Genomic DNA, 19,982 nt, shown 5'->3' with positions numbered 1-19,982 from the left:
GTGCACATGATGTAGCGGGTTGCCCTCCACTGTACTAGATACATGCTGTATGCCACAAAACATAACATTTTTATTTAATAAATGTCCTTTGTTGGTACAGTTGTAATGGTATTTGTATTAGCAGCATCTCCATTCTCTTTCTGCTTCATGACCGCTTCCGTGTCATGTGAGGAGCTTTCTTGACAGTGTCTATGACTCTTCTAGGTATATCTTGTCTGAGGATGCAGAATGGCTGGTAGAACAGCTTGGAATTGCTGTTGAGAGAGGAGAAGAGAACTCTGTGAGCTTGGAGGATGTAAGAAAGATTCAAAAACACGCATCAACCAAGTAAGATGATGGTTTTCAGTTTCATCCACCATGTAGCCGCATTTATGTCCTTCTCCCCGCTTGATATAGGGGGTAATTGAAAAATAATTCTGCTCATAGATTAAAAAAATATATATATAAAACCCTTCATGTTTAGCGTTTTCAGTGAAGGTCAACTATTACATATCTTCTGACATATCACAGATAACATCAAGGGGATGGTACCATGAGCCGACACTCCTAACCCCTGACTTTTCCGTAATGACAAGATAATAAAGTCTTTACATCTGTATGTAAAGATATGATGCAAAATAGAGTACCTGCAATGTACCAGAATTGACAGATGCAGTAAAAGGGAGTCTCTTACCTGCTATCTCCGTATCAAACTGAGGGCATAGACAGATAGCTTTAGATCAGGTGATACGAGGCTATGCTTCCGAGTTATGACGTTTTCCTGAATCCGGACCCATTCATTTCTATGGGGCTGTGCACATGAGCTGTGATTTTCACGCATCACTTATGCGTTGCGTCAAAATCGCAGCATGCTCTATATTGTGCGTTTATCACGCAATGCAGGCCCCATAGAAGTGAATGGGGCTGAGTGAAAATCGCAAGCAAGTGCGGATGTGGTGCGATTTTCACGCACGGTTGCTAGGAGACGATCGGGATGGAGACCCGATCATTATTATTTTCCCTTATAACATGGTTATAAGGGAAAATAATAGCATTCTTTCATACAGAATGCATAGTACAATAGCGCTGGAGGGGTTAAAAAAATAAAAATAAAAATTTAACTCACCTTAATCCACTTGCTCGCGCAGCCGGCATCTCTTCTGTCTTCTTCTTTGCTGTGTACAGGAAAAGGACCTGTGGTGACGTCACTCCGGTCATTACATGGTCCATCACATGATCTTTTACCATGGTGATGGATCATGTGATGGACCATGTGATGACCGGAGTGACGTCACCACAGGTCCTTTTCCTGTACACAGCAAAGAAGAAGACAGAAGAGATGACGGCTGCGCGAGCAAGTGGATTAAGGTGAGTTAAAAATTTTTTTTTATTTTTTTTAACCCCACCAGCCCTATTGTACTATGCATTCTGTATTCAGAATGCTATTATTTTCCCTTATAACCATGTTATAAGGGAAAATAATACAATCTACACAACCCCGATTCCAAACCCGAACTTCTGTGAAGAAGTTCGGGTTTGGGTACCAAACATACCGATTTTTCTCACGCGTGTGCAAAACGCATTGCAATGTTTTGCACTCGCGCGGAAAAATCGTGCATGTTCCCGCAACGCACCCGCACTTTTTCCCGCAACGCCCATGTGAACCCAGCCTAATAGTCCGTGACATTTGTTGTCAACTCTTATTAATTGCAGCTGCCATAAAGCACATGCACATGCACACACCATGCAGGGAGTGTGTGTCCCCACTATGGCTGCCTCCAAGGAAGTTTTTAAAAATAAACAGCTACAATATATAAAAAAAACACCAGAAGAAACACTGTATCTCACCACTACAGACTTGCACCTAATGAACATGTAAGACATTTGCTTTAGTCAGTTTCTTGACAATATAGTTTTTGTAAAAATAGAAATCATCTGCAGAGAAATATCTCTATCCGGTCGTTACTAATAATTGGCCTCTATATATTGCTCTAGAGATGTCTTTTAGCTTCATTGGGCCTGTATACAGGTTCCTCTTCATAACAATAGATTGAGATTCTGCAGAAGCAAGCTGTTGCGTGAAGGTACAGAAAATGAGAGTCAGTGTCTTTCATTAACATGACCGCTGAAATACACAGTGAAATGAATGGCTCACACTAGATTTATTGTGGAGCAGCATCCTTAGGTTTTATTTCTCTCAATATCAGCTCTAGGAGGAAATGGAACTTGATAAGTCGGAAGATTTGGACTGGAGGTACAGAGTCACAGATGTTTAACAAGCTGGAGAGCATAGCTATGAGTCCTTCCCCGAGTACTCCTGTCCTTGGATGTCACATCAGCAGAGCGCTGGAACCTGCAGCTGTCAAAGGAGAGGTAGTCAGTCACAATGTTATCCTCTTACTGCTAAGTATGACCAGTGGCGTTGCTAGGGCTGGTGTCACCCGGTGCGGTAGAAAATGGTGTCACCTCCCCGAAGCAATAATTTTTTAGCCATATATGGGGGCTATGGTGGTGCTACTGCCATAGGGGGCATCCGTTAGCTCAGCAGACCCCCCCTAGCAGTCAGAGCCTGGTCTCGGTAGGGGCACTTCCAGATTATTTTCTGTCCGCTGCCACAAAACAATGGTGCTTATAGCACAGACTACACAGTGTAACGGTATACTGTATATTGTGGGGCACAGTGTAGCAGTATCAAGTGCCTCTCTCTTCCCCCCCCATGTCCCAGTATCAAAGTGCCTCTCTCTTCCCCCCCATGTCCCAGTATCAAAGTGCCTCTCTCTTCCCCCCCATGTCCCAGTATCATAGTGCCTCTCTCCCCCCCCATGTCCCAGTATCATAGTGCCTCTCTTCCCCCCCCCCATGTGCCAGTATCATAGTGCCATGCCATCTCCCCCCCCAAAAGTGCCAGTATCAAGTGCCTCTCTCCCCCCCATGTGCCAGTATCAAGTGCCTCTCTCCTTCCTCCCATGTGCCAGTATCATAGTGCCATCTCTACCCCCCAATGTGCTAGTATCAAGTGCCTCTCTCCTTCCCACCCCCCATGTGCCAGTATCATAGTGCCAAACCCCACCATGTGCCAGTATCAAGTGCCTCTCTCTTCCCCCCCATGTCCCAGTATCATAGTGCCATCTCCCGCCCCCCCCCCCCATGTGCCAGTATCAGGTGCCAACCCCCCTCCCCCCATGTGCCAGTATCAGGTGCCAACCCCCCTCATGTGCCAGTATCAAGTGCCTCCCGCTCCCCCCATGGCAGTAACAGTCGGGTATTAAAAAAAAAAAAAAAACACTTGTAACCTCCATGTCAGCGATGCGATGCAGCCTCTTCCTGTGTCCCGCCCTGTATGTCCATATATGGAGTCAGTGCTTGTGTATTCTAATTTAGCCTGTATTTCAGAAAAGTTTCTGCTGGGATTCGAACCCACGACCTGTATCAGAGGCAAAGCACTTAACCTCACAGCCATAAGATCTGCCTTGCTACAAATATGAGACTTCTACTGTTATAGCTGGCTAAGTGTACATCTATACACATGACAGCTGCCCTAACACACCCAGCTCTGCTATATCTTTATATATGATAGCTGCCCAGCACACCCAGCTCTGCTACATCTAATACACATGACAGCTGCACCAGCACACTCGGCTCTAATATATCTCTATATATGACAGCTGCCCCAGCACACCCAGCTCTGCTACATCTATATATCTCTAAGTATTGCTATACAGTAGATAGATATATAGAGATATAGCAGAGCTGAGTGTGCTGGGGCAGCTGTCATGTGTATAGATGTAGCAGAGCTGGGTGTGTTTGGGCAGCTGTCATGTGTATAGATGTAGCAGAGCTGGGTTTGCTGGGGCAGCTGTCATATATAGAGATATAGTAGAGCTGAGTGTGCTGGTGCAGCTGTCATGTGTATTAGATGTAGCAGAGCTGGGTGTGCTGGGGCAGCTATCATATATAGAGATATATACAGAGCTGAGTGTGCTGGGACAGCTGTCATATAGAGATATAGCAGTGCTGGGTGTGTTGGGGCAGCTGTCATGCGTATAGATGTACACTTAGCCAGCTATAACAGTAGAAGTCTCATATTTTTTCAGTCAGTTGCAAGGCAGATCTTATGGCTGTGTGGCTAAATGCTTTGCCTCTGATACAGAAGGTCGTGGGTTCGAATCCCAGCAGAAACTTTTCTGAAATACAGTCTAAATTAGAATACACAAGCACTGACTCCATATATGGACATACAGGAAGAGGCTGCATCGCATCGCTGACAGACGGTTGTGGGTTCAAATCCCAGACACATCTTTCCCTCTCCTGAGGACGGCAATACAAATGACTCGTAAATGCCGGCCCTGCTGGTTTCACCCCATCAATGGTGTCACCCGGTGCGGTCCGCACCCCCCTTGCAACGCCACTGAGTATGACTGCCTTAAGGGATTTTCCAGGATCATGGGCTTTTTTTTTTTTTTACCTATTCCCCAGAGCATGTGGTACCCACTGGGTCACATGCCTCTTGGGTACAAGTCATAGCTGAGGCCAGTTATTGACTGCACATGACTCCGTCCATACCCTGTCCAGACCTACACAGACCGGGGACCAGAAGATCGCGTAAGGGAGCAGATGAGTGTACTATATGCTCAGGGGGGTAGGTAAAAAGGCCCTATGAAAGGGTTGTCTGGGAACAGATATTGATGACCTTCTCAGGAGAAGTAATGAATAGGGATGAGCAAATCAACTTCGGATGAAACATCCAAAGTCGATTTGCATAAAACTTCGTTAGAATACTGTATGGAATGGGAGCTCCGTACAGTATTAGAATGTATTGGCTCCGATGAGCTGAAGTTATTATAGTTCCATACAGTACGCTTCATACAGTATTCTAACAAAGTTTTATGCAAATCGACTTTGGATGTTTCATCTGAAGTCGATTCGCTCATCCCTAGTAATGAACGTCAAATCAATGGAAGTCTGACACCTGGCCTTCTGCTCTGTACACTGTATAGTTTCAGGTGCTCAAAACAGCTGATCTGTTATTGATGACCTATCCTGAGGATAGGTGTCACGTACGAGGGACAGAGGTTTAAAACGGCCCACCCACCTGCCCTCTTGCACCATGGCCAGGGTGTGACTCCAAGGGGGAACTCCACAGCTCAGTTCACACCCCCACGATACACGCTGCCACCACCTACTGAATTCCAGGCCAATAGATAAACCTACACATGCACTCACTGTTCACAAGCAGGCACACAGTAACACCAGCCATACTTATACCCTACATAACAAAGCAAATCTTTAAAGTTTTAGGCTTCAATGAGCAAAAGGTGCAGGAAATACATACATACATGTGCAAAACAATTATGAAATAAGAGAAAAGTCTGATACTTAGTGTATTGCATTGTAGAAGTCCTTACTGTCCCTGAGACAGGGAAGAAGATGTACACAATTCAATCAGATTGGGTCTCCCAGCTTGTGCCAAATACAGTCGCATATTTTTATTTCCCCTCAGCAAAACGGCTGTCAGGAAAATATCGGAGCCCATCATGCAGGAATATATTGGCAAAAGTCTCAGCTTTTAATATCTACTTGTATGACTAGCCAGTATAGTCAGTGGCATATCCATTTGATGCATTTTTTCTGTGATTTATATGATTATAATTTCATCCGCACAATGCTTCGTTGTGTATAGGATGCCTTTGTGGTGCATGTGGACCGCGCCGACATCCTCCATTGTATGCATTTTTTGCTGGGGATAGTAGTTTGCTGCGGTCCACATGCAGTGGGGCTGCTCCCCCAATGTAAAACACGCTACAGTGTTTGGGGTTTGAACAGTTCCCCCATATTTGCCACTATATTTTTGGCATTTAAACACTCCTCTGCACCTGGTAACCTCCATCACACGGTCTGATATGGGTGTGGCTTACAGTCTGGCTTTGTTCACATTGCACTAGTTGTCCTGCTAGTCGGTTGTGTGAATGCTTGGCTGTGAGCTGGATTTCATCACCTTCAGACCTTGTTCACACCATAGTTAGCGTAGTGATAGGACCCCTTGCCATGCTGAGTGACCGTGACGTGGTACATGATGGGCTCCGATATGTTCCTGACAGGAATATATTGGCAAAAGTCTCAGCTTTTAATATCTACTCGTATGACTAGCCAGTATAGTCAGTGGCATATCCGTTTGGTGCATTTTTTCTGTGATTTCTATGATATATTCACTCCTATACCTGTGTGGAGCCATGCCTGTCTGTAGGCCTCCTGCTGTGAGTGGATCCTCAGTGTCTGCGCCCTTCATGAATTCCCATGGGATTAAGTGATTTGCGAGTATGAGGAACTGTGCATACCTAATTGAACAATTTAAACGGCATGGGCATCTGATAGGTACAGTCGTGGCCAAAAGTTTTGAGAATGACAAAAATATTAGTTTTCACAAAGTTTGCTGCTAAACTGCTTTTAGATCTTTGTTTCAGTTGTTTCTGTGATGTAGTGAAATATAATTACACGCACTTCATACGTTTCAAAGGCTTTTATCGACAATTACATGACATTTATGCAAAGAGTCAGTATTTGCAGTGTTGGCCCTTCTTTTTCTGGACCTCTGCAATTCGACTGGGCATGCTCTCAATCAACTTCTGGGCCAATTCCTGACTGATAGCAACCCATTCTTTCATAATCACTTCTTGGAGTTTGTCAGAATTAGTGGGTTTTTGTTTGTCCACCCGCCTCTTGAGGATTGACCACAAGTTCTCAATGGGATTAAGATCTGGGGAGTTTCCAGGCCATGGACCCAAAATGTCAACGTTTTGGTCCCCGAGCCACTTAGTTTTCCCTTTTGCCTTATGGCACGGTGCTCCATCGTGCTGGAAAATGCATTGTTCTTCACCAAACTATTGTTGGAAGAAGTTGCTGTTGGAGGGTGTCACAAAAGCATCACCCTCCTTTTAACATGTCAAGTCTGCCATTTTAACCCAATCAGCCTGACATAATGATCTCCAGCCTTGTGCTCGTCAACATTCTCACCTGAGTTAACAAGACGATTACTGAAATGATCTCAGCAGGTCCTTTAATGACAGCAATGAAATGCAGTGGAAAGGTTTTTTGGGGATTAAGTTAATTTTCATGGCAAAGAAGGACTATGCAATTCATCTGATCACTCTTCATAACATTCTGGAGTATATGCAAATTGCTATTATAAAAACTTAAGCAGCAACTTTTCCAATTTCCAATATTTATGTAATTCTCAAAACTTTTGGCCACGACTGTACAGTAGATACTAAATGGATCACGAAGAAGAATGTTTGACCAAAAACAAAGTAATGGAGACCTTGTGGAGCCGCAAGGGCCTCCATTACCATATACATAAGACCTCAATAGGGGAATATTACGATTATACTCATAAAATCACCTTACAGATGATGTATGATACAATATGGTCGTCTGATTATCACAGTAGGTCTTCAATATCTGTAGACCCTTTTAAGCTAGCCATAAACTAAAGATAGAGGTCGTAGTAATGTGACTCTTCTTTTTTTTTTTTTTCAGTTTATAACCAGTAGAGTAAACTGGGTTGTACAGAGTTCGGCTGTTGACTATCTTCATCTTATGCTAGTAGCCATGAAGTGGCTTTTTGAGGAGTACGACATCGATGGGCGTTTCTGCATTAGTATCCATGATGAAGTTCGCTATTTAGTATGTAGTGAGGACAGATACCGTGCAGCATTAGCTCTCCAGATCACAAATCTGCTAACAAGGTATAGTTTTTACTAGTTATGTCTTTTCTATTAAATATGATGATTGACTACACAATGACATTACATTAACCACGACTATTACTGACCTTACATGGGTTTTCTGACAATGCATGATGTTTATAGATGAGTAACACAAAGTCATGGACTAGAAAAAAGGCCAATCAGGCTTTTCAGTTTGCAAACGTAGGGTTTTTTGCCACTGATTGTCCCTCTCATAGACCGTGACTATGGAATGAGCGGACCACAGCACAAATTGTGAAACAAGCTGGTGAGGTGGTTGCTGAGCTGCGCTGGTCAGGCATTTATACATGTATTTCTCATTAATGACATTAGGGGACACAGCACTGTGGGTATATGTGTTGGCTCCACAGACACAAGGCTAAACAGTTTTAGTCTAGTGTGCGTTGGAGACAGATATATCCTGCTCTTCTATGTAGGCCTTTCTGATATTTTTCTTTCTTTCTTTTACAGTCTGCAGGTTTTATCCTGAAGCAGGTGGGTCTTCATCGTGGGCCCCCAATGTAGTCTCCCCCCCCCCCCCCCCCCTTCCTCCATTTTTCCTCTAACCCTGCAGTAGGAACATAAGCTTGGATGAAATCATGGCTGGAATACCAGAAACCCCATGTCTCTGCTCCTAATTCAGTCCCCAAATTCTGCTGGGGTCTAGGCCACACTTTAGTCCACCCTCACCAGTGACACATCAGCATGCCATACACTCCTTCGGCCTCTGTATTATAGTAGGACAGTGTTCCTTTTAAATCAGATATTTTTTTATTAAGCACAGTTTGAATTTTTTTTTTTACAAGTAATATTGTTACAACATATAAAAATGATATACAGAGCCATTAAGTAAGCCCCCAATCCCCTCCACCCCCTAGCGAAGAGACGGTCCGCAATTTGTAACAAAAGTATCACACCTCATCATACTTAACATCTGATAATCAACAAAATCATATCAATCATATGTAGGTCCCATCCATATCCATACTTAGTTACTCAGTCAGGACACCTCAATTATTCTCCAGCCCAACTTGTTCCGATTCCTGCCATATCTAACTCCTACACAAATACGGCTATCCAGTCACTCAGCCTGGTCTGCCCCCCACCAAATCAAGGGAAGTCTAGACAGGCCCAGGGGAGGAGAACCCGACCCTGGCGGAGAGCCACTTATTCTATATTGCTATAAATTTGGCTTTGCACTTCCTCTTTACATACACCCCCCTTTCAAGACGGAGTATATCATTCATCCAATTAAGGAATTTAGTTACAGAGGGAGGCTGTGGACTAATCCAGTACTGAGCTATCAGCTTCTGGGCCTGGAATAATAGGCACTGAACACCAACACGCACATCATTGCCTGCAACGTCCACCACCCCCAGTAGGCAGGCTCTAGGACTAAAAGGCACTCCAATTTGGTATGCATCCTTAATACTTTTTATCACTCCCAAAACATGTGAATTATAGACGCAGGGCCCCCATCCACCCTCACATACCGATAGTTGCAGCATTAAGGCCAGTATCTCATTCCATTGTTCACCCAAAATAGGGCCGACTTCCGCCTAACCGGGAGTGATCCCTCTCCCAAAGACAAAAAGGTTCTTATATATTGAAGAGATCAATCCTTTCGTAGAGGATCGAGAGAGAATCTGTTGCAGGAGTGGAACCATTATACAGGTCACTAAGATAGATTTAGCCTGCGACTGGAACGGTTGTCTCAGTTGTAGAAATTGATAGAAGGCAGTACAAGGAAGGGTAAACTCCTCTCTAATCTGATCAAATGACTTAAATTCCCCATTCTTCTGCAGCTGGTATAAGAATACCACTCCCTTCTCTCCTCTTCCCACGGGGAAAACCCTTTCAGGCGGAATATCTCAGGCAACTGAGGGTTTTTCCACAACGGTGTAACCTGGGTAAAACCTGTTATGGACAACAGCTCCCGGCATATGCACCAAACCTTACATATTAAGTTAATTGTAGGTAGTCTCGCAACCTGAGCGGGGAGGCCACCCTGTTCCAACAAGACTATAGGGAATTTGCATCTTATAATGTGGGCCACTAGTTTTGTTGACTTGTTTCCTCCAGAAGCCTGTCCCCAGCCCCTTTGATGTTACATCTGTGAGGCGATAAAGTATAGCCAAGGAAAATATAATCCCCCTGAATTGTTTGCAAGGTGTACAGCTTTATCCTGGCAGATTTTTTGGCCCAGATCAAGCTTCTAAACAGGCCCTGTATTTAAAAAAAATATCCTTTGCGGAATCCACACCAGGGAGTTATGCAGAACATACATAAGCTTCGGCATCGCTCTACCTGGGCTTGTGAATAAGTGGAGTTTAAAGAACCGGAGTTTAAGACAAGGAGCAAGAAACTAAGGTTTGATAGATTTTCCTTGTGTGTTGTTGGCTTGATTCTAGCTAGTCCTCCAACTGCAGCAGACAGGGTCTAATTCTAACTCATATTTACTGTTTTTTCCTTCTTTACTGTTCATCCCCATTTAAACATGAGCTCCATGGACAATGCTACTAAGTGTGTGTCCTGTGCCATGTATGCATGCCTTGAAGAGCCGTTCAAGGGTGAATACATTTGCACTAGATCCAATCATGTTGCATATTTGGAAGCCCAGATCTTTGATCTAAATAAGCAGCTGGAAATACTTAGGGGCATTGCAAAACTGGAGAGAGGCTTAGACCTCACTGTGCAGGCACTGACTGGGATCAGTGAAATGGAGGTGGGAGGAGGAGGGCAAGATCAGGACTATTAGGTCAGCATTTTGGTTAATGTAGGAAGAAGGGGTAGAGGGAAAAGTGCCAGGGAGGCTAGTCCTGAACTGGAACTCCCTAGTAAATATGCCTGTTTGGCTGATATTAGGCATGAAAGCCCAGGGCCAGAAACACTGAAGCAGGGTGTTTCTCCTAGGATGACTACTGCAGAAGGGATGGGAAAAGGAGTGCAGCAAAGGTTAGACAGATGCTGGTGGTAGGGGACTCTATTATTAGGAGGACAGACAGGGCCATCTGTCTCAGAGACCGTGAATGCCGAACAGTGTGTTGTCTTCCGGGTGCTCGCGTTCGGCATATTGCGGATCGGATTGACAGATTGCTGGGTGGGGCTGGGGAAGTCATGGTACACATTGGCACCAATGACAAAGTCAGGGGGAGATGGAAGGTCCTTAAAAATGATTTTAGGGAACTAGGAGAGAAGGTCAAGTCCAGGACCTCCAAGGTAGTGTTTTCAGAAATACTACCAGTGCCATGAGCGTCACCAGAGAGACAATGGGAGCTTAGGGAGTTAAAGAAGTGGCTCAGAAGCTGGTGCAGGATGGAAGGGTTTGGGTTCATGGAGAACTGAGCCAACTTTTCTTTTGGTTACAGGCTCTATAGTAGGGATGGGCTGCATCTTAATGGGGAGGGTGTAACTGCTCTGGGGGAAAAATGTTAGATGGCTGGAGGAGCTTTTAAACTAGGATCTGGGGGAGGTTGGGGGGTCATAGTAATAAAGGGGGTAGATATTGTAGATGGAGAGTGGGATATAGGAGGGGACAGTGGGGATTTAGTGGGGGCTGGGGTTAGTGAGGAAAGTAGGGAGAAGACTAGGCAGAACTATACACCGATGAAAAATAGAACTGCTGTTAACAAGAACCTGTTACATACAAACATAAACCAAAGTAACCCAAAAATCCCGGATATTCACTTTACAAAGGTATTTTCACAAATGCCAGAAGTCTAGCTAGAAAAATGGGGGAGCTGGAGGCTATGGTACTAGAAGAACACATAGATGTAGTTGGTGTGGCTGAGACATGGTTGGATTCTTCGCATGACTGGGCTGTAAATATTGAGGGTTTTACACTATTTAGGAAAGACAGGGTCAATAGAAAAGGTGGTGGTGTGTGCCTGTATGTGAGGAGTGATCTGAAGACAAGTGTAAGAGGCAATTGTGGGTGAGGATGTGGAAACCTTATGGGTGGAAGTTCAAAGGGATATAAACACTGAAAAAATAATACTTGATGTAATCTATAGACCCCCTAACATCACAGAACCAAATAGAGTGGGCTGCACAGGCTGGTACAGTGGTCATAAAGGGTAGATTTTAACTTCCCAGACATTGACTGGGGTCATGATTCTGCCTCAACCGCAAAGTAGAGAAAATTCCTCAATTTGCTGCAGGACCACTTTATGGGCCAGTTTGTAGAAGCTCCCACTAGGGCCGATGCTCTGTTGGATCTGGTAATTTCTAATGATGCAGAGCTTGTTGGAAATGTTACTGTTGGAGAAACACTAGGTAATAGTGACCTCAATATAATTATATTCCCCCGAAACTATAAGAAGCAAACTCAGGCAGGCAAAACAAAGACACTGAATTTAAAAAAGGCTAATTTCCCTGGGTTGAGGGCAGCATTTCAGGGCATAGACTGGGAGCAGCTACCTGGGAGCAGCTACTGTCACATAATAATACTGAGGATAAATGGGAGAGCTTTAAATCCACATTGAGTAATTGCACAATTTTTTTTATTCCTTTAGGTAACGAGTATAAAAGGCTAAAATTAAACACCCCATGGCTTACAGCTACTGAAAAAAGGGCAATAAAATACAAAAAAAAATTAAATAATATATTTAAAAAATACAAATCTGTGGGGTCAGCTGTAGCGTTTGAAGGTTACAAAGAGCTTAATAAAATCTGTAAAAAGGAGAAAACAAATCCCCAAAAAATCATTAAATATATAAATGCTAAAAAACCAAGGTCCGAGCAGGTAGGTCCCATAAATAATGGTAAAGGGGAGGTAGTCACTGAAGATAAGGAAAAGTTACTAAATGTTTTTTTTAGCTCTGTATATACAAAAGAAGAGAAAGGAGTTGATATCTGTCGCACCGGGGCTGTTAGTACATCCAGTAATATACTCAATTGGCTAACTGTAGATATGGTCCAAGACAAGTTAAATAGGGTAAATGTGAACAAAGCTCAGGGTCCAGATGCATTACACCCAAGAGTGCTTAAAGAGCTCAGTTCAGTCATTGCTGTGCCCGTTTATAATTTTTAAAGATTCTCTAGGTACTGGTACAGTGCCAAGTGATTGGCGCAAGGCAAATATGGTGCCCATATTCAAAAAAGGATCTAGGTCCTACACAGGTAATTATAGATCAGTTAGTTTAACTTCTGTTGTGGGAAAAATGTTTGAAGGCCTCTTAAGGGACTATATACAAAAGTATGTGACCGTAAATATTATTATAAGTTATAACCAACATGGGTTTACCAAGGACAGAAGTTGTCAGACTAACCTGATTCGTTTTTATGAGGAGGTGAGTAGTAGCCTGGACAGAGGGGCGGTTGTGGATGTAGTGTTTCTGGATTTTGCAAAGGCTTTTGATACTGTCCCTCATAGATGCTTAATAGGTAAAGTAAGGTCTATTGGCTTGGAAAGTATAGTTTGTAATTGGATTAAAAACTGGCTGAAGGACCGTGTCCAGAGAGTTGTGGTCAATGATTCCTACCTATTCAGAATGGTCCCGGGTTATAAGTGGTGTACCCCAAGGTACAGTGCTGGGCCCTCTATTTAATTTATTAATGATATTGAGGACAGGATTAATAGCATCATTTCTATTTTTGCAGATGACACTAAGCTATATAGTACTGTACAGTCTATGAAAGATGTCCATAAACTACAAGCTGACTTGAACACTATGAGTGATTGGGCATCAACGTGGATAAATGTAAAGTTATGCATTTTGGTAGTAATAATCTCCGTGCTTTGTATGTCCTAGGTGATGTAACACTGGGAGAGTCACTTATAGAGAAGGATTTGGGTGTCCTTGTAGATCGTAGATTAAATTACAGCATACGATGTCAATCAGCTGCTTCTAAGGCAGCAGTTCTGGGCAGCAGTCCATAGAAAGGACGCACTGCAGCTGGAAAAAGTACAGAGGAGAGCGACTAAACTGATATGGGGCATGGAGGGTCTTAGTTATGAAGAAAGATTAAAAGAATTACATTTATTTAGTCTTGAGAAGAGACGTCTAAGGGGGGACATGATTAACCTATACAAATATATAAATGAGCCATACAAAAAATACGGTGAAAACCTGTTCCATGTAAAATGCCCTCAGAAGACAAGGGGGCACTGCCTCCGACTGGAGAAGAAAAAGTTCAGTCTCCACAAGCGTCAAAGCTTCTTTACTGTAAGAACTGTGAATCTCTGGAATAGACTTCCTCAGGACGTGGTCACAGCAGAAACAGTGGACCGTTTTAAAAAGGATTTAGATGAATTCTTAAAAGTAAACAACATTAACCACCTCCGGACCGCTGTACGCACAGACGCGTCCTGGAGGTGGTTGATTCATTCCTCCTGGACGCGCCGGCGCGTCCTCTCGCGAGACGCGAGATTTCCTGTGAACGCGCGCACACAGGCGCGCGCGCTCACAGGAACGGAAGGTAAGAGAGTTGATCTCCAGCCTGCCAGCGGCGATCGTTCGCTGGCAGGCTGGAGATGTGTTTTTTTTAACCCCTAACAGGTATATTAGACGCTGTTTTGATAACAGCGTCTAATATACCTGCTACCTGGTCCTCTGGTGGTCCCCTTTGTTTGGATCGACCACCAGAGGACACAGGTAGCTCAGTAAAGTAGCACCAAGCACCACTACACTACACTACACCCCCCCCCCCGTCACTTATTAACCCCTTATTAGCCCCTGATCACCCCATATAGACTCCCTGATCACCCCCCTGTCATTGATTACCCCCCTGTCATTGATCACCCCCCTGTCATTGATCACCCCCCTGTAAAGCTCCATTCAGACGTCCGCATGATTTTTACGGATCCACTGATAGATGGATCGGATCCGCAAAACGCATCCGGACGTCTGAATGAAGCCTTACAGGGGCGTGATCAATGACTGTGGTGATCACCCCATATAGACTCCCTGATCACCCCCCTGTCATTGATTACCCCCCTGTCATTGATCACCCCCCTGTAAAGCTCCATTCAGACGTCCGCATGATTTTTACGGATCCACTGATAGATGGATCGGATCCGCAAAACGCATCCGGACGTCTGAATGAAGCCTTACAGGGGCGTGATCAATGACTGTGGTGATCACCCCATATAGACTCCCTGATCACCCCCCTGTCATTGATTACCCCCATGTCATTGATCACCCCCCTGTAAAGCTCCATTCAGACGTCCGCATGATTTTTACGGATCCACTGATAGATGGATCGGATCCGCAAAACGCATCCGGACGTCTGAATGAAGCCTTACAGGGGCATGATCAATGACTGTGGAGATCACCCCATATAGACTCCCTGATCACCCCCCTGTAAAGCTCCATTCAGATGTCCGCATGATTTTTACGGATCCACTGATAGATGGATCGGATCCGCAAAACGCATCCGGACGTCTGAATGAAGCCTTACAGGGGCATGATCAATGACTGTGGTGATCACCCCATATAGACTCCCTGATCACCCCCCTGTCATTGATTACACCCCTGTCATTGATCAACCCCCTGTAAAGCTCCATTCAGATGTCCGCATGATTTTTACGGATGCACTGATAGATGGATCGGATCCGCAAAACGCATCCGGACGTCTGAATGAAGCCTTACAGGGGCATGATCAATGACTGTGGTTATCACCCCATATAGACTCCCTGATCACCCCCCTGTCATTGATTACACCCCTGTCATTGATCAACCCCCTGTAAAGCTCCATTCAGATGTCCGCATGATTTTTACGGAGGCACTGATAGATGGATCGGATCCGCAAAACGCATCCGGACGTCTGAATGAAGCCTTACAGGGGCGTGATCAATGACTGTGGTGATCACCCCATATAGACTCCCTGATCACCCCCCTGTCATTGATTACCCCCCTGTAAAGCTCCATTCAGATGTCCGCATGATTTTTACGGATGCACTGATAGATGGATCGGATCCGCAAAACGCATCCGGACGTCTGAATGAAGCCTTACAGGGGCATGATCAATGACTGTGGTTATCACCCCATATAGACTCCCTGATCACCCCCCCTGTCATTGATCACCCCCCCTGTCATTGATCACCCCTCTGTAAGGCTCCATTCAGACATTTTTTTGGCCCAAGTTAGCGGAATTATTATTTTTTTTTCTTACAAAGTCTCATATTCCACTAACTTGTGTCAAAAAATAAAATCTCACATGAACTCACCATACCCCTCACGGAATCCAAATGCGTAAAATTTTTTAGACATTTATATTCCAGACTTCTTCTCACGCTTTAGGGCCCCTAGAATGCCAGGGCAGTATAAATACCCCAAATGTGACCCCATTTCGGAAAGAAGACACCCCCAGGTATTCCGTGAGGGGCATATTGAGTCCATGAAAGATTGAAATTTTTGTCCCAAGTTAGCGGAACGGGAGACTTTGTGAGAAAAAAATTAAAAATATCAATTTCCGCTAACTTGTGCCAAAAAAAAAAAAATTTCTATGAACTCGCCATGCCCCTCATTGAATACCTTGGGGTGTCTTCTTTCCAAAATGGGGTCACATGTGGGGTATTTATACTGCCCTGGCATTCTAGGGGCCCCAAAGCGTGAGAAGAAGTCTGGTATCCAAATGTCTAAAAATGCCCTCCTAAAAGGAATTTGGGCACCTTTGCGCATCTAGGCTGCAAAAAAGTGTCACACATCTGGTATCGCCGTACTCAGGAGAAGTTGGGGAATGTGTTTTGGGGTGTCATTTTACATATACCCATGCTGGGTGAGAGAAATATCTTGGTCAAATGCCAACTTTGTATAAAAAAATGGGAAAAGTTGTCTTTTGTCAAGATATTTCTCTCACCCAGCAAGGGTATATGTAAAATGACACCCCAAAACACATTCCCCAACTTCTCCTGAATACGGCGATACCACATGTGTGACACTTTTTTGCAGCCTAGGTGGGCAAAGGGGCCCATATTCCAAAGAGCACCTTTAGGATTTCACAGGTCATTTACCTACTTACCACACATTAGGGCCCCTGGAAAATGCCAGGGCAGTATAACTACCCCACAAGTGACCCCATTTTGGAAAGAAGACACCCCAAGGCATGGCGAGTTCCTAGAATTTTTTATTTTTTGTCACAAGTTAGTGGAAAATGCTGCTTTTTTTTTTTTTTTTCATACAAAGTCTCATATTCCACTAACTTGTGACAAAAAATAAAAACTTCCATAAACTCACTATGCCCATCAGCGAATACCTTGGGGTCTCTTCTTTCCAAAATGGGGTCACTTGTGGGGTAGTTATACTGCCCTGGCATTCTAGGGGCCCAAATGTGTGGTAAGGAGTTTGAAATCAAATTCTGTAAAAAATGACCTGTGAAATCCGAAAGGTGCTCTTTGGAATGTGGGCCCCTTTGCCCACCTAGGCTGCAAAAAAGTGTCACACATCTGGTATCTCCGTACTCAGGAGAAGTTGGGGAATGTGTTTTGGGGTGTCATTTTACATATACCCATGCTGGGTGAGAAAAATATCTTGGCAAAAGACAACTTTTCCCATTTTTTTATACAAAGTTGGCATTTGACCAAGATATTTCTCTCACCCAGCATGGGTATATATAAAATGACACCCCAAAACACATTCCCCACCTTCTCCTGAGTACGGAGATACCAGATGTGTGACACTTTTTTGCAGCCTAGGTGGGCAAAGGGGCCCATATTCCAAAGAGCACCTTTCGGATTTCACAGGTCATTTTTTTACAGAATTTGATTTCAAACTCCTTACCACACATTTGGGCCCCTAGAATGCCAGGGCAGTATAACCACCCCACAAGTGACCCTATTTTGGAAAGAAGAGACCCCAAGGTATTTCGTGATGGGCATAGTGAGTTCATAGAAGTTTTTATTTTTTGTCACAAGTTAGTGGAATATGAGACTTTGTAAGAAAAGAAAAAAAAAAAAAAAAATCATCATTTTCCGCCAACTTGTGACAAAAAATAAAAAGTTCTATGAACTCACTATGCCCATCAGCGAATACCTTAGGGTGTGTACTTTCCGAAATGGGGTCATTTGTGGGGTGTTTGTACTGTCTGGGCATTGTAGAACCTCAGGAAACATGACAGGTGCTCAGAAAGTCAGAGCTGCTTCAAAAAGCGGAAATTCACATTTTTGTACCATAGTTTGTAAACGCTATAACTTTTACCCAAAGCATTTTTTTTTTTATCAAAGACATGTAGAACAATAAATTTAGAGCAAAATTTATATATGGATCTCGTTTTTTTTGCAAAATTTTACAACTGAAAGTGAAAAATGTCATTTTTTTGCAAAAAAATCGTTAAATTTCGATTAATAACAAAAAAAGTAAAAATGTCAGCAGCAATGAAATACCACCAAATGAAAGCTCTATTAGTGAGAAGAAAAGGAGGTAAAATTCATTTGGGTGGTAAGTTGCATGACCGAGCAATAAACGGTGAAAGTAGTGTAGGTCAGAAGTGTAAAAAGTAGGCTGGTCTTTCAGGGTGTTTAAGCACTGGGGGCTGAGGTGGTTAATGCTTATGAAAACGTGTAGAAATCTGAGTGTCACTTCCTTCTGGGATTCGCGTCCCCACCTATCCCTTGGTTGAACTTGATGGACTTATGTCTTTTTTCAACCATATCAACTATGTAATCATTTTAAGGAGATTGTAGGACAGTGTTCTAGCATGGATTTTTTGGGACCCTTTCAGTTGGCCTCCTGTCTGAAGCCTGGTTTCACATACTCTCTGCTGGGATCTAGTACCATAGGATCCGGTAGGCTAGCCTGTGGGCCTCCTTTTTTTTTTTTTTCTTTAGGTCACATTCTTTGTGATAGAACATCTTCCTCCAAAACCCCCCTTCCTGTCTATGGCTACCTATTTTACTTCTTTCCACTGCAGGATACCCCTATTCTATCTTTCTAGAATCTATCTTTCGAACAGTGAGTAAGCTCCCTTACCCGTACCATAGGTGACCTTTTCAGAATCTCCTGATCTTTTGTGGGGACACTGGAGCATCTCACAAACCAGATTGCTACTCAGTCTGGCCCTTTTCCTCGCGAGTGCAAAGCGTTTTAATGATGATAGGTCCTCCATTTCAAAAGGTAGACCCCCACATATCTTGTTCCTCCTCGGTGTCCTCTGCTATGGATAGGGCCGCCACAGGCAGAACTTCTCCCACCCTAGATCAGTCTCCCTCCCTGGGAACACATTAGACTCAGAGTCCCAGCATAGTGCCAGACTGGCCTCCAGCATCTAGAACCTAATTGGGGCCGTTTGGGACACCCTTCATGTTAAGGAAAATTATGCTCCTTCTAGGACTCCTCTTGGGTCAGCAACACCTGCACTGTGTGGGCCAAACAGCTTCAGCAAGTCCTTTCTTCTTTCTCTTCAGGTCTTCTCAACTTCTTTTCTCAGCTCCTCCATGCCTCTAAATTCCTTTGTGAATCTTGGAGCTGGCCTGTTTTGTGGCCAAAGCAGTGGCTGATTCAGTTGTAACACCATGGGTCATCTGGCTAAGATCCTGGGCAGGTGATGCTGCCTCCAACTTTCTCACTGGTATCATTGGGGGACACAGGACCATGGGGTATAGCTGCTGCTGCCGCTAGGAGGCGACACTAGGCTAAAAAGTGTTAGCTCCTCCCGCCAGCTATATCCCCTCCAGCCGGGAGAGACAGGGCCGGATTAAGAGCATCATGGGCCTGGTGCTGAGGATTTTGCTGGGCCTTTTTATGGAACTGCACTCAGTGTCTTAATTACATATATATTTTATCGATACCATTAAAGTATTTTGTTCCTGCAACTACCCCTTCATTTGGTGTCTATCTTGGCAACATGGAGGGGGACCCTGAGGGTGGGGCACCCTCAGGGCACTATAGTGTCAGGAAAACCGCTGTGTTTTCCTGACACTATAGTGATCATTTAACATGACTATGAAGATTACTGTTTTCTAGCTGCTGTGGACAACAGCAGCTAGAAACAGTAATTTTCATAGAGCTGTGTTATGATTTATGGACACACCACTCAGCATGCTTAGCCAGTCAGATAGAAGGCTGGCTAAGCATGCTGAGAGCTGTGTCTAAATAACATAACACATTAAAGGGATTTTGTCACCAGGTTTCACCCCTGTCAGCTAAAAATATGCTGATGTTCAGGGCGTCTTCACGATTCCTAATGTGGGCTTATAAATGTCATCTGTGGGCTTATTTAGCTAAAAAACAGCTTTTGCTAACCTGTCAGTCAAACAAATAAGGTGCCCAAGGGGATGTTAATGAATGCAAGGTGTCGGCCGCACCCGCCGCCGTTCGTGCC

General features: G+C 44.1%; 1 protein-coding gene across 1 annotated transcript in view; it reads left to right on the top strand.

Moving 5' to 3' along the window:
• POLG (DNA polymerase gamma, catalytic subunit) overlaps nt 1-19,982 on the top strand; it is an 89,565-nt gene that overhangs the window by 55,231 nt on the left and 14,352 nt on the right. The window contains exons 18-20 of the mRNA XM_040414156.1: nt 205-327; nt 2,187-2,352; nt 7,513-7,721. Of these exons, the coding sequence (XP_040270090.1) occupies nt 205-327; nt 2,187-2,352; nt 7,513-7,721 (498 nt within the window). The remainder of the gene's footprint in view (nt 1-204; nt 328-2,186; nt 2,353-7,512; nt 7,722-19,982) is intronic.

This window comes from Bufo bufo, chromosome 1 (assembly GCF_905171765.1).
Source record: "Bufo bufo chromosome 1, aBufBuf1.1, whole genome shotgun sequence".
Lineage (NCBI taxonomy): Eukaryota > Metazoa > Chordata > Amphibia > Anura > Bufonidae > Bufo > Bufo bufo.
The sequence above is the reverse complement of the archived record's forward strand: the minus strand, read 5'-3'. Positions and strand labels throughout refer to the sequence as shown.